Source organism: Xiphophorus couchianus, chromosome 24, assembly GCF_001444195.1.
Source record: "Xiphophorus couchianus chromosome 24, X_couchianus-1.0, whole genome shotgun sequence".
NCBI classification, from domain to species: domain Eukaryota; kingdom Metazoa; phylum Chordata; class Actinopteri; order Cyprinodontiformes; family Poeciliidae; genus Xiphophorus; species Xiphophorus couchianus.
This window is the reverse complement of record NC_040251.1, coordinates 16340236-16355325: the sequence shown is the minus strand read 5'-3', so window position 1 is coordinate 16355325 and position 15090 is coordinate 16340236. Positions and strand designations below refer to the sequence as shown.

Below are 15090 nucleotides of genomic sequence, written 5' to 3'. Positions count from 1 at the left end.
CGGAAGGTTGAAGACGTTTTCAATTTATCTTGAATTCATCATCGCTTGTCGGCGCTATGCTGAATGTATAAAGTTTTTAAAGTCTATACTTCACGTTTATTTGTTAATTCCTAAGAAATATATGGTGCATTAAATTGAGTATAAATTACTTTTCTTCAATCTTTAACATAGTATACACAATTTTAAGTAATCCAAATTATCTAATACATTTAATCTCCAAGTAAAAATAATTAGTGGCTTTTTATAAAATTTATTCTGCCCTTCTACACATGTTCTCTTTTAACTGATAAACATTAATAATGTAAACCTATACTGCTAAATGATGCACAGGCTCTGAGAAAATTATCTACCATTTGGAGGAAAAGTAAAAAAATGGGTTAATATTAACTCGTTTAACAAGGTAAAATAAATCAGGTCATAGCAGCACATTAAAAACCAGTTCGACATTTTAGCCGTTTTTCTGTTGACCTCATTATAGAACAGGGATTTGTTTAGTATTTTTACTGTTAATCTTGAAAACTGGGCTTAAGCTTTAAGAAGTTCTAATACTAAACATAACATGAGAATCGTTTCTTTAAGAAGTGTGGGTGGCTCTTAAAAGAGCCGTTGGTTTGTAACAAGAAGCTGGTAGATTTAACCGCCGAAGCCGTACAGAGTGCGGCCCTGCCTCTTGAGAGCGTACACCACATCCATGGCGGTCACGGTCTTCCTCTTGGCGTGCTCGGTGTAGGTGACGGCATCACGGATAACGTTCTCCAGGAAAACCTTGAGCACACCGCGGGTCTCCTCGTAGATGAGACCGGAGATACGCTTGACTCCACCGCGGCGAGCCAGGCGGCGGATAGCGGGCTTAGTGATTCCCTGGATGTTATCACGGAGAACTTTACGGTGACGCTTGGCGCCTCCTTTCCCGAGTCCTTTACCCCCCTTTCCGCGTCCACTCATTGTGCTTTAGTTGTATCACGATACTGACCGAAGAAGGCAGAACGTCTGGCTTTAAGTTTGTGTAACGGACGTAAGAGAAGACAGTCAAGGCGCCATATTTCTACTTCCGCCTCAAGATTACGCCAAAGAGCACACATTTCTACTCAATAAATATTACATAACAAAAACAGAAAATGCGTAAGAACTAATCAAACTAAGAATTACAATGTCTAAATAAAATGGATTACTAGCTTTTTGTGAATAAATAAAAAAAATAATTTAATTCACATCATAGCCTATATACACTTCTTATGTACCATCAGGATTTGCAAGTTAAATGTACAAACAGGTGTGCTGAAATTTATTTTTACAATTTTTTGAGTTAACGATCTCAATCCTTTTGATAGCTTTTTTAATTTTTTTATTTTTTAACAAATCCTAATTTTTTTGCCATCTCATGTTGTATAATGTTAAATCTCTTCGGGCCGTATTTGCAATCTAAAAATTATTTTGATACTCTCTAGTCCAATTAATGGATTTTACATATTTGGTTTACTTGGGTTCTATCACATTAGCTTGAGAAGCGTTCCATTAACCCAACCTGGTGGATTTTAGACAAAGCATTGCTATGAAATTTTGACAAAATTCAGAAAGTTATACTTGTATATTCAGTGTTTTACAACATTTGATTTCAGGATATTTTGGGAATAGTTCAAATTTTCAGGAGATATTTAGTACTACATGTCTCACTACCAAAAAGAAGAAGAAAAACTTCATAGCATCCTTCTAATGTTGGCGAAAACAAACAATTTGTAATTTTGTAGCATAAATCATATGCATATGTTTTGGCCTGTAGATACAAGTGAGGAGTTTGCTTTTGAGATAGATGTGGGTGGCTCTTAAAAGAGCCGTTGGGTTTGTAGTTTTGAAACTGTAACGGTTTACTTGGCCTTGGCTGCTTTCTCGGTTTTCTTGGGCAGCAGGACAGCCTGGATGTTGGGGAGAACACCACCCTGAGCGATGGTGACTCCACCCAGCAGCTTGTTGAGCTCCTCGTCGTTACGGACGGCCAGCTGCAGGTGACGGGGGATGATCCTGGTCTTCTTGTTATCGCGGGCAGCGTTTCCAGCCAGCTCCAGGATCTCAGCGGTCAGATACTCGAGCACCGCCGCCAGATAGACTGGAGCTCCGGCGCCGACGCGCTCGGCGTAGTTTCCTTTCCTCAGCAGCCTGTGAACACGGCCCACTGGGAACTGGAGCCCCGCACGGGATGAGCGGGTCTTGGCCTTAGCTCTGGCTTTGCCGCCGGTCTTTCCACGTCCAGACATCTTGTTAGGTTTTGTTCTTCTAGTTTCAAGGAGAAATAATGTCGCTCCAGCGGCCAGCAGTATTTATACACACTATCTCTCCGCTGATTGGTTAAGTGTGGGCAGAAGAGAAGTCGTCCAATCAGAATGCCCTACGTCAAGTTTCCGCACTGCAGACTTGTGATTTCTGCTCAGCAGCGGATAGGATCTACCGAAACTCATGCTAAAGTGACTTGATATAATTTACATTATCATTTTAATACATGAAAAAGTACTTGCTTACTTCAGTGGTGCATGTTTTGGTCATAAAAAATAAATCTGTATGAGGTATTTTAGTGACATTTAATAAATTGTGTAAAGGCCAAATTAATGTGATTATTTTGTTTAAAGTTCTGTTTTTATTTTGGCAACGTTCTGTATACAGATTTGACCATTACAAATTGTACTCTAATATTTTATTAAGCTATAAAACTAAAATGATATCTTATTTAGTGAAAATTCTCAAATTCAGTCAAACCACTTTAATTGTTCAGGAAAACACTTAGAAAGACACGCCACCTGAACAAAAGCACTCCACAATTTAAAAAGTAAAAACGAAAAGATACGACAGTTACAGGTATTTTGAATGAGGTATATTTATGCACAGCAATAACATTGTGTATTATATATATGATGGTGAGCGTGATAACAGCAACCCGTGTCATCTGACATCACAGATCTGCCATTTAAGTACACACCTTAATACAAGCTAAAGTTTTGAAGGAACTGACAACTATTTCTGTATTCAAGGTGCTATGTGAAACCTGAACAGATCAGTAACTCTGAAAGAATTTTGAATTCAGTTTCAAAGACATTTAAAAAGGTGTAATTAAGCTTGATTCATACTGATTGAATATTAAGGGAATAGCTCTTTAGATGCATTTAGGTGGCTCTTAAAAGAGCCGTTGGGTGTAACTTATATTGATGTCATTTAAGCCCTCTCTCCGCGGATACGGCGGGCCAGCTGGATGTCTTTAGGCATGATGGTGACCCTCTTGGCGTGGATGGCGCACAGGTTGGTGTCCTCAAAGAGACCCACCAGGTAAGCCTCGCTGGCCTCCTGCAGAGCCATGACGGCGGAGCTCTGGAAGCGCAGGTCGGTCTTGAAATCCTGAGCGATCTCCCTGACCAGGCGCTGGAAGGGCAGCTTGCGGATCAGCAGCTCGGTGGATTTCTGGTAGCGGCGGATCTCTCGCAGAGCCACGGTGCCGGGCCTGTAACGGTGAGGCTTCTTAACTCCGCCGGTAGCTGGGGCGCTCTTACGGGCAGCTTTGGTTGCCAGCTGCTTCCTGGGAGCCTTTCCTCCGGTGGATTTACGAGCGGTCTGCTTGGTTCTGGCCATCGCGGTTCAGTATGTTTCTTCGCGTTTTAGACTGAAGAGATAAATTCCGTAGTCTGCAGCAGGGGTTTATAAAGAGACTGGCGGCGCGAGGACACTTCTGATTGGTTCAAATTGCTGACGTAGTGAAACAAATCTGTCTCAGCTATTGGTTGAATTTGAAATTTCAAAATAAGGCGCGAGAGTCTTGTGACGGACCTCGAGGGGATGGGGGAAGAAAAGGACGGGTGTTTTAAAAAAGTAAAGGCTTGAATTTCTATTAATAGATTCTTACAATATCTAGTAAATATTGTTTTAGAAATTCAGGAACTTGTCTATGGCTCACCGCAACACCGGCTTTATATCATGAGATTTTGATTCATACCTAAAAGTGAAATCTCTTGTTACTTCTATTTCTTTTGTGCGAGATAGTCAGCATTCTTTCTGGTATAGTTTCAATATTAAATATAAATTTAAACATCCTCACTAAATTGCTAATTTCAGTTATTCAAGTCCTTGTTACAATGTAAAAATAAATAAATAAAAAGATTTAATATAAAATTTTTACTGAAAACGTACCTCACTGAAGGTTGACAGGGAGAGTCATTAAGTTTAATTCTGAATGTTTCTGCATCATGTTAAAGTGAGTGACTGAATTCAGTGTGAAGCTCTATACTAGTGTTAATACACTTACTGTATTGATGTGGTTATAATTGGAGGTAGTTGAATCATTTCTAGTATTTTATGAACCGTGATTGTTTCGATGCTTGTTGGGAGTCATGTCTTAATTTGTATAAGTGGTGGCTCTGAAAAGAGCCTTTGGTGCCTTAAGCAGTGGTTGGAGGAGAAAAGTTGTTTACTTCTTGGCCTTCTTCGCTGCGGGTTTTTTGGCTCCCGTTTTCTTGGCTGCAGGCTTCTTAGCAGCCTTTGGCTTCTTAGCGGCGGGCTTTTTAGGGCTCTTTTTTACCACCTTTTTCGGAGATTTCTTGGCCGCTGCCTTTTTCGGAGATTTCTTGGCCGCTGCCTTCTTCGGAGATTTCTTGGCTGCTGCTTTCTTAGCGGCGGGTTTCTTGGGTGTTGTGGCCTTCTTGGCGGCTGGTTTCTTTGCCTTGGCGGGAGCCTTCTTCTTCACCACCTTCTTGGCCGGTTTGGCGGCTGTGGGCTCCTTCTTAGCGAGCTTGAAGGACCCGGATGCTCCGGTCCCCTTAGTTTGACTAAGAGTTCCCTTCGTCACAAGCTTGGTAACGGCGGTGTTGATGCGCTTGTTGGCCTTGGCCACATCGACGCCTTTCCCGGCCAGGATCTTTTTGAGCGCCGCCACAGACATCCCCTTGCGCTCTTTGGACTCGGCCACGGCGGCCACGATGAGTTTAGCGAGACTGGGTCCATCTTTTTTAGCCTTGGTACCGGACTTCTTCTTCGGGGCTTTAGCCGGAGCTTTAGCCGGAGCTTTAGCCGGTGCGGGTGCTGGAGCTACTTCTGCCATGATTCTCAGAAAATGATGGATCCTCGAGTGCGAGGCGGAACTTATAACATCCATGAGAACCGTGAAGAGACAACTCAGTCGGCTAGTCTGCAGCCGCCTTAAAAGCGTCTCCATTTGTGTTTTCTTCGTCACGTTTTAGGCCTTAAATCTTTGCCAACTATATTTTTTTGTCATAAATGTTACTGTAACAGAAAGAGAAGTGATTTATCTCTAGACTAGGGTCATATTTGTATTTTATTTTGTTCCCAGGAACCTTCAAACCTCTTAGATACGCGATGATTTACTACAGCTGATGGGGAGTTTTTTCTACATTTCATTCTACAAAACAACTAAAATAAGTTTGTATGGAGTATATTTAGGATGCCTCCGTTAGCAGAGGCATGTGAAAATAAAATAACAGAAAAATAATTGTAATTGTGCGATTTGATGAGTAATTAAAAGGGATTTATTTGCCGGAAATAAACACACAAATTAGGATTCGTGTCTTTAATGTGTCTGCTGGAACAGATTGCTTGTTTCATTAAATATTTGATGAAAACTGGTGACTTTTGAGTACGATATTAGCTCTTCTCCATAAAGAAGTGCACCAAAGCAGTGTTTGTGATTTAATCTTTTTATCTCTTCCATAAATTAGGTTTTACTTTATGTACATGTTACAGTTTCCCTCTGTTTCTTCTAATTCAGCAAGGTTTTGGGATCTTGTCTGTAGTTTATTAATAAAGTCTCATATTTTAACATAAATTTGATGGCAATTGATCAGAATAAGGGACAATGAAGAATTTAAATATTAATAACCTAATCATACCAATACACCAGCCTAATTAAGATTATTATAACTCTGCTGCACAAACTTAGTAGTATCAGGCTGGTGTGTTCTGGATGTTCAGATCATTTAATTACTTTTAATCTTTGTAGGTGCTTTTTTGGGGGGCTGAAAGGGATTCTACCTTTATTCTAAGAATATCAGGCTTGGTCTTTTTTAAAAATGCTCTTTATTTAATTTCAGATGTGCTGTTTATGATTAAAACAGTTTAAAGCCTTGCACTCACAGAAATTGACTTCTTGCTAAGATGTGAACATCTTCTGAAATGTTTTAAAATTGAACATGCAAACAAATGTTATGAACAGCATTCAGTGTATTCTACATGAATTTCAGTGACGCTTGGAGTTTTAAAATGGGCACAAAATCAAACAAATACAACTCGTCAAGACATGCTGGGATGGTAACTCACTTGTGTTTGGTTTAATATTTTCCTTACTGTGACATATTGAGGATTTAATTATTCATTTGCAATAATGTGAAGTTTATAGTTCTAAACAAACAAAGGACATTCAGAATATCCCGTTATTTGCCTGGAAACCTGTTTCTTCTTTAACACGATACCAGTTTTTATGTAGACAAAGCAAACGTCTTTGTGTCATTAAACAGCATTATAAAAATTATTTTAGCAAATTGTGGCTCTTATTTCCCTGGCATGACAAAGTTAAAGCTGCTTAAAAATGTATACAGTTGTATTATTATGACTATGTTGCCTCTGGAACTGGAGGTTATGTTATTAGGGTAAGACTATGTTTTAGTTTTTAATTATAGAATTCTATGAAAAACGCATTTACCACAAATTAAATGTTGCTTTGGTGGAGTCACTATCCAGCATGCCTTATGGTCCACTAATTTTAAACATTACTTTTCTTCTGGGGAAAATCGCTGGTTTAGGGCATCATAATTTTTCCCAGAGTATAAAGAAAACTATTGCTCCAGAGGCTGAGGAAGAATCAATAACCTATAACCTATAAAAAATAAAAATATATATATTACAATTAAATTCAAACATCTTTTAATTAGAACATTTATAGTCAAATTTTAAAAAAACAACTTGAATTTTACGATATTTCCCAAAGCAGTTTTGACTTTTGGCTTTTATTTTGAAAATCCAAAGCGGAAGCTTCTTTATGCGGGATTTCCGGTAATGTTAGTCACCAAAGAAACGAGATGAAATCTACCGAAAATTTGCCCGTTAGAACATAATGTGAGTTTTTTTCTGGTTATCTTTGACCTTGTGCTGCAGTCTGGATGCAAACGGGTGGTTTAATTAACCAACCAGTCAACTAACAAGGTTAGATAAAAGTCTAAACTGTTGTTACGTAGCGACGTGAATAAAACGTTGCTAACTTCCAGAAACGAAACAAAAACCAGCTAATTTCTAGAACAGTTTTCTATTACGATTAATTTAACAACATTTGTTTTGTGTGAATGTCATTGAATAATGACGGCAGTGTACGTTACCGTTTTCTGTCAATTGAAAGCTGTTCATTGTCAACAGGAAGTAAAATGTGTGGAAAAAGAGCAAAACAAAACGAGAGTGACGCATCAGAAATTAAATAAGTCAGACCACCAGTTACGATTCAGGACTACAATAAAAAATGCTACACAGTTTTCCTTACAGTGAAAAAGCAATTATGTGTAAATAATGTTTGTCTCAAACTTCTCAGAGCTTCCTTTTGTTTCGAGGGTCTAATTTATAAATTCAGCAGCTTTATTGCTTTTAGATCGTTGATGTTTTGGGTCCAGAATATCCTAAAAAAGACTGTTGGTATGAAAAGATTTGTTATAAATTTGTTTAAAGCTGATCACGTAATTTTTTTTAAGTAGAATTAGGGGACCTGCTTATTTTATTGGGGGTTTGTGGTCAAGAACTCTGAATATGATAATATTTATTAGTATATCTGACCTTTAAGTGTAATGAAAACATTCGTCCCTGCATGATGAGTTTATGCAGACTCAGCTTTTCTCTGCTGGCTTCCTGTCAGTTTCCAGGTCGAATTAAAATGTTTCACTTTGTAAGTTTACAGTTATATTTACAGATAATCTCTGTTAGTAATACTGAATCTCAAGTCTTCAACTCTCCATGTTGCAAAGCCACTTGCTTTATTTGGTTTGCATTTTTTTTGTTTGTGCCATTAAAATGTGTTGTTGTTAATCAGATGTTGATTTTTAGCTTCAGAGTTAAACTAAAACTGAGTGACACCATTAAATAAATTGCACTACTTGTCAAACAATGCCACTTCGCCCATATGAGAAAGCACTACTGGATGCAGCAGAGTAAATGCAAAATGTTGTGGCCATTTATGCTAAAGTTTTGTAGTTTATCATTTCTACCAATTTCGTTTTGTTCTTTGGGTAGTTAGAATATATTTAAGTTAATTTAGAATCAAAATTTGTAATTAATTTTTATATTTAGAATTGTTTAGATTACGTTGTTAATTGTTAGACCCGCCCACCAATTTGAGTAATTAAGAACACACTGAGTGCTTGGTGCTGGGTGGATTGTTTGGTAAATGTCTTAAATTGAGATTATTTTTCATTTCAACTAAGTTACAAGACCTTTTTTGGTAATTATTTTATTTCTACTTTTACAATAAATAAATCAATTCGAAAGTGCGTACAAATCCCAAACCACCTGTTACCACCCACAGCCTTTATTGGAATTTTTGGCTTTTTTGGAACGAAAGGCTGCGACACAAAGTGTGATGCCTGTTTTCTGTCCTCAGGATGAAGCTGCGGGTTCGGATCAACCGGCAGACCAGCAGGGTGGACTTACCAGGCGAGGAGCCCACCCTGCAGGAACTCTCGGATTTCATCAAGCAGACGCTGCTGTCCGATCATGAACTCAGGTCAGGCTTTACTTTACTTTCTCCCTGGAAAGGCGCATACAGATGAAGGCATGTGTGCTGAGTTTGATCTTTGTGTCTGTCTCTGCTCAGCGCCGACACAGAGTTCAGTTTGTCTCTGAACGGCTCAGAGCTCCTCTCGGAATCCGGTCAGACTCTGTCATCCTGTGGAATCGTTTCTGGGGATCTGATCTGTGTCCTTCTGCCGCAGCCGGCACCTGCTGCCATGGCAACCTCAGAAAGGACCACGAGCTCCACAGAAACAAACAGCCAGGAGGTTACCAATGGGACCACTAGCCAGGTGAGATTATATTGAGTAGACTGGGGAATTCTGGCAGAATAATCCAAACTCATTTCATGAGTTTGATGTAGAGTGACAGTTCTCCTCCAAACGACATCCAAAGTGTTACATTTCAGTTTCTAAATCTGCGTTCACAACCCTCACTAACTCCAGCGTCATCTCAGTTTTCATCAACAAACTGCGGGAAAATAAAAGTGGTTGGTCCATGAAGCGTTCAGGTGAAGCTCTGGAATCAGCATTTTTGGCTTCCAGCAAACTATCTGCATCAGAGCTTTGAGCAGCCAGTAAAACTTCAATTTGGTTTTATTTTCTTTTAGAAATTAGGGCTGAAATGATTAATCAGATTAATTCATGATAAATAAATTTTTGTAATAATCGTCAACTAATTTAGTAATTAGTTATTCATTAACTTCAACATACAGACAGGCTATTTGCTAAAAGAACAACATATAAATAGCAGAAATTAAGCCGCAGTATTTATTTTTTAACTGCCGATGCATCCTTTGGCTCAAATAATCAAGCTACAACTAAACAAATGCTATGATATTTTATTTTAGGCTAAAATGTATTTAATACCGTATAAAATAAACGTAAGTGGTGCAATGAAAAATCTGCACAATGTGCTAATTTTTTTCCGATTATTTGATTAATTGTCAAAATAATTGATTAATCAATTACTAAGATAATTTTTTGTTTCACCTGAATTTGAAAATCAAGGAATGAGTACAAACGTTTCCACTGCTTCAGTGTGACGGATTATTTTATATATCTAGAGCATCAGCTGTGAAAATGACTCTGACTCATTTCTCACTTCAGTATCCATATTCAGATGATTTTCCCAATTTAGGAAATAATACTTTATTTGGATCCAACCTGACGGTTTTGTTCTGGTTCTGTTGCAGGACAGCAGCAGCAGCCCTCACCCGCTGCAGGCCTGCAAAATGCAGAGTTGTTCAGCAGCGCCCCCTGTCTGGGAGCCCATGCTGTGCAGCGAGGCTGAGGCCGGTGAGGCTCCTCTGTCCCTGGAGCTGCTCTACCACACGGCCCAGACCAGCAGCCCCAACGACGCCATCTTGGTGGCAGCGCATCTCCTCATGCTGGAGACTGGCTTCTCCTCTCAGGTGAGGCTGTGGAACACGTTGGTCCTTCTGCTTCCTGTGGATCACAGCTGGATCTGCTTTGTGTTCAGGGCAGCGAGCTGAAGCCTGGGGAGATGCCTGCAGGGTGGAGGTCTGTGGGTGGAGTCTACAGGCTGCAGTACACCCATCCTTTATGTGAAAACAGTCTGGTGTCGGTGGTGGCCGTGGGCATGGGCCCCCTGCTGGTCCTTAACGGTAACTTCACTCTTCTGCTCCTGTTTTAGCTGATTCAGCCTCAGATCATTTGCTTTTGGTTTTAGTCTATAATCATAAACATTTGACCTGAATTCTGACCAACCCATTTTGTTTTATCTTCTGCTTGTTCTTTGCAGCGGTTCTGAAGGTTCCTGAAACCATCGACACGACTCAGAAGCTGCTGCTGAAGACGTCCAGCTACGTGACTGAAGATTGGCCAGGTACAGCCGAGGTTCTGTATGTTGATTCAGATTCTCCTTAGCATTAACAGAATGCTGGGCTCCGATTACATAACAAAATAGACTACATTTACAAAAAAAGCAACGTCTTTCTGTTTTATTTATTTTACATTATTTTTAGAAATACTAATTGCACTTTCTGAACCATTTGAAATGTTTTTACAGTTTGTTACATTGTTTTTGTCCGTTTCAGTTTCTTTATGTAAATGTGCTGCATTGGAGCAAAGTTACCAGATAAATTTGTAATTCAGTACATTTATGTCTGTGTTTAAAAAAAGGAACATTTTAAATCAATTCAGCAGTTTTTCTGTACCTGATCATGTCGGCCGATACTAAACCTCAGGTGTCGGTATAGGAAGTGAAAAACATGAATTGGTGCATACCTAGTTTTTATTGTAATATTATTTAGAAAATGTTTGCATTTTAGTAACATTTGTCCTAACACCGCATTTTAGTTCTGCTTTGTTTTCCACCAGTGGTAATTTTTAATATTGTGATATATTGGACCAAACAACAGAGGACCTAATAAAATGAGACAATGCTAGAGTTTGAATGACAAGTTTGTTCAGTTATATATTAGAAGATCTCAGCTGTTTCTGACCAGCTGTCCCTGCTTGACCTTCTCTGCTTTTATTCAGGAGAAAATGCAGCCGCGGCCTTCAAGAATCTGAAGAAACTTTCCCGAATCTTCAAAGACCAGCTGGCGTACCCGCTGATCGCTGCTGCAAGAGAAGGTAAGCAGAGCTGAACTCTGCACAGCCTTGAGTTGTGCTGATAGAAAGTGACGGTGGCGGTGTGTTTTCCCAGCGATGGCGCTGCCGGTGGCGTTCGGTCTGCAGGCTCTCCCTCCTGAGCTGCTGCTCCGGGTCCTCCGCCTGCTGGACGTCCGCTCCCTGGTCAGACTGTCGGCCGCCAGCTGCCACTTCAACGCCGCCACATCTGACTCCACCCTCTGGAAACATCTGTACCTCCGGGACTTCTCTAGTAAGACGTCAGAACCAGAAGTCTAAACTGAAACTGTAGTTTTTATTTCTGCTCTTTAGTTCAGAATAAAACTTCAGTTTGTTCAGGTGAAGAAATCCTGTTGCTGTAACGGTTAGCTATGCTAACTCTTGAGTTAGCTGAAATTATTTATACAATTCAATTTATCTGATTCTAGCATATATTTTTTTTGAGGTCCAGATACCGAGCTACCCAGAGAGACAGACTGGAAACAGGTGAGAAACTCTGCAGCAAACATTTTTCTCACGTCTGCTAAATTCTTCTGAAATGAACATTTGTGCTGGGAGCTTGAAAAATTATCTTTTTGTCCGGATCTCTTATAACATTAAGCCTTCATTTAACGTACATAACTTTAAAAATTAAAACAATATAATAAATAGCTCTCCAAAAGTTTTTTCTTATCTTAAACATGAACTCATAATGTCAAATTACTCCAGCTTTGATGCCAGAATGTCCTACGTTATATCTACTGATCCACCAATATGAATTTACATGTAAAATTAATACTGATCCAGTTTTACTTATATTTATACCAATGTTAATGCAAATAAAATATGCATCCATTATACGTCTTTTTTTAATTTATCTGTTTTATAACGCTTCTAAAGCCAACAATAATTTTGATGCAGAAAAAAGAGCTCAAATTAATCGTCATCCTATAAAGTTTCATTTTTGCTCCATTCCAGTCAATTCTCCATCAACAAATGGCGCCACCTACAGTTGAAACCAGAAGTTTACATACTAAAAAGTCATGCACATTTTTCCTCACTGTCTGAAGTTAAATCAGAGCAAACTTTTGTTTTAGCTTAGTTAGAATTACCAAAGTTATTTCTATTTGCTCAATGCCGGTGCCACTCGCCCAGATCCTCTGCTGCAGTAGGTCTTGGAACAGCTTGGACTGGTGTAAAAATTGTCCACAAACAGTTTGTAGCCAGTGTCCAGCAATGGCGTTTTCACAAGGTTAATAGGTTTGGGGGACAAATGAGCATTGTTAGATTGTGTTGCGCGATGCGTGGTTGGAGTACGACAGCTTTTCTACCGTTGGAGGAGAGAGAGGATTACTCGATTAATTGTATAATTGTAATATCCTATAGACCAGTGGTTCTCAAACTTTTTTCAGTGATGTACCCCCTTAAAAATATATTTTTAGTCAAGTACCCCCTGACACGGGCAAAACATTTTTGGAATTAAAAAGAGGTACAGTGCTGTAAAATCACTGTCTGATTTATTAAAGCCAAACAACTTATATCAGTGAACCTGACAAATACATCCATATTGCAAACATTGCATGGTTAAACAAAAAAGAAAAACAGAAGACGGTGACCACCAGGAAGGTATAAAACCAGTCAAACCGTTTTATTTTAAAGGATATTGAAACTAAATACTGAATATAAAATTCAGTGCATGAACACACATTTATATTTTATTGAACTTTTTACAAAATAATTTTTCCTAAGACTTATTATGAGGAGCCTACTGATTTTTTAAAGATATTTTGAAAAGCTTCACGTACCCCCTGCAGTACCTCCACGTACCCCCAGAGGTACACGTACCCCCATTTGAGAACCACTGCTATAGAATACTCGATTACTAAGATATTCTTTTACAACAGCCCTACAATATTAACATTCATATTTGCCAAGTTATCCTGAAAAAATGAGACAACAGTTTTTTGTTAATCTAGACAAAGAGCCTAAATTATTGGCCTCCTTTAAAGTTGTCTTGTAACACAAAATGTTTATTTAAAGTTTAATTTTGCTATGTTAGAGTCAATTCGCCACTGCTAAATAATCAGATGTCGCTGTGGGATTCCTGATGAATTTTCTGTTCCATTTTTTTTTCCTTACAGCTTTACAGAAAGTCCTACAAAGCCTGCTTAGACTTACAACGTCACATTCGTCCCTACTCCCTGCCGCCCTTCCCCATACGTGACATCATCACCACGGTGCCCCGTCCCCTCTTCCCTCCGCTGCCAGGGATCATCGGTGGCGACTACGACCAGCGACCGAACCTCCCACGCAACCTTCTGCGACCTCGCTACGACCCCATCGGCCCGCTCGTGGATATCCCCTCAGGACATCCAGGACAACCCCGTTTGGATTTCCGCAGACCAGGAGGAAGAGCAGCAAACATCCGGAGAGGATTCATCTGAATTCCAGAACTGAACAATAAAAACACAACAAAACCGTTTATTAAAGTCTGTTTGGTTCTGAAGCTCCAAAGGTGAGACTTGAAAATACTTTAAAATGGATTTCAGATCTCAGAGATCTGAATGTTTCCACTAAAACGACATGAATCTCTAAATGTCTAAAAATGAAAGAAAATTTACTTAAAAAAATTAATAACATTGAAAACTAATCTACTTGGATGTTCTCCAAGTAGTCAGCCTTTATGCTTCCTCTAAATGAATGAGAGAGCAGGCCTCAGAAACACAAGCTAAGGTGGGGTTGCTGCTTAGTTAAACTTCCTAAACAGAATCAAACGTTTTTTTGGTCGATTTATATAAAGAAAATATTATTTTCATCATTGAAAACTAAAAACTTTGTTTTGTGTTCAGGCTCTCTTGTGGTAACACTTTTCCTTTAAGTATTCAGCTCAGAGGTGTGAGGCTTAGCAGCTTTAATAAAATAGATCAGTCCAAGTATTTTTACTTGCACCGTCTTCTAATAAAATTAATTTAAATTGAACAAACCACACAATGGATCATTTGTCAGTTTATTGTGGGATTTATAAAAATGTATTCTGTTTGTTTTGTAAAATCAATCTCCTCTACCAAAAGTCAAGCTTGAAAGGATTATTCCATGTTTCTCCAGCTGATAACTTGAATAAATTAAGTGGCTAATCACTAAGAAAAAATATTTAGTGATTTATTATGACCAGGTGTCACCATTACCTTGTTTTTCTATTGCAAACTGTGTTAACTACCTTCATAAATATATAAACGTACAGTGGCATAAAAAGCAGGATATTTTCTGTCGGACATATTTTTCAGAGTAAACATCAGAATTTCAAAAAGTATCTTTAACACATAAATGAAGGTTAAATTTTCCATTTAGGAGCAAGCTGTTCATTACAAAGTTAAATCTACCTGTATCCATATTTTATGAATGGATGAAATATAAATTCTATTTTGTATAAATATTTGTACATTTTCAGTGCTATATTTCGCTTTAACTTGCATGTTTCAGTGAAGGAAATTGTCTACAAATTGCTTTGAAAACACATATATAATCCATATATAGTCCAGGTTTTCCTTCTCCTTGCCAGTGTCTGGAGACCGTTACAAATGACGTCATCTTTTGTCTGGAAAATTAGGGGTGCGCTTGTTTAAACCGGGACATTTGAGCCTGCGGAGAGGTGCAGTTCAGGGGGGCGGGGCTTGATGTGGTGTAACGTTGAATATTGTCAATGGTCGGATTCTGACTTCGTTCCCAACAGACGGTTTATGTCAACAGGATCCAGGTAACTGAC

The 15090-nt window shown here is 38.9% G+C and overlaps 5 protein-coding genes across 7 annotated transcripts in view; 2 read left to right on the top strand and 3 right to left on the bottom strand.

Annotated features, from left to right (window-relative positions):
- The window catches only part of LOC114140903 (uncharacterized), a 1158965-nt gene that overhangs the window by 1005871 nt on the left and 138004 nt on the right, over window positions 1–15090 (top strand).
- On the bottom strand, window positions 1844–2282 carry LOC114140942 (histone H2A). The gene has a single exon (XM_028011291.1). It carries the CDS (start codon window positions 2250–2252, stop codon window positions 1866–1868), a length of 387 nt encoding a protein of 128 aa, XP_027867092.1. The 5' UTR covers window positions 2253–2282; the 3' UTR covers window positions 1844–1865.
- LOC114140936 (histone H3) lies at window positions 2740–3653 on the bottom strand. The gene has a single exon (XM_028011286.1). It carries the CDS (start codon window positions 3610–3612, stop codon window positions 3202–3204), a length of 411 nt encoding a protein of 136 aa, XP_027867087.1. The 5' UTR covers window positions 3613–3653; the 3' UTR covers window positions 2740–3201.
- On the bottom strand, window positions 4328–5515 carry LOC114140930 (histone H1-like). The gene has a single exon (XM_028011277.1). The coding sequence runs from the start codon at window positions 5186–5188 to the stop codon at window positions 4445–4447; it is 744 nt and encodes a 247-aa protein (XP_027867078.1). The 5' UTR covers window positions 5189–5515; the 3' UTR covers window positions 4328–4444.
- fbxo7 (F-box protein 7) lies at window positions 7000–14468 on the top strand. Of its 3 annotated transcripts, none has more exons than XM_028011237.1 (10): window positions 7000–7101; window positions 8624–8746; window positions 8837–9044; window positions 9947–10165; window positions 10234–10378; window positions 10516–10599; window positions 11256–11351; window positions 11425–11601; window positions 11794–11834; window positions 13469–14468. In XM_028011237.1, coding segments are annotated over exons 1-10 (1398 nt in total). In that variant the 5' UTR covers window positions 7000–7099; the 3' UTR covers window positions 13772–14468. The 3 variants fall into 3 exon arrangements, with proteins under 3 accessions (XP_027867038.1, XP_027867039.1, XP_027867040.1); XM_028011238.1 differs by having other exon boundaries at window positions 7017–7188; XM_028011239.1 differs by lacking the exon at window positions 7000–7101 and having other exon boundaries at window positions 8955–9044.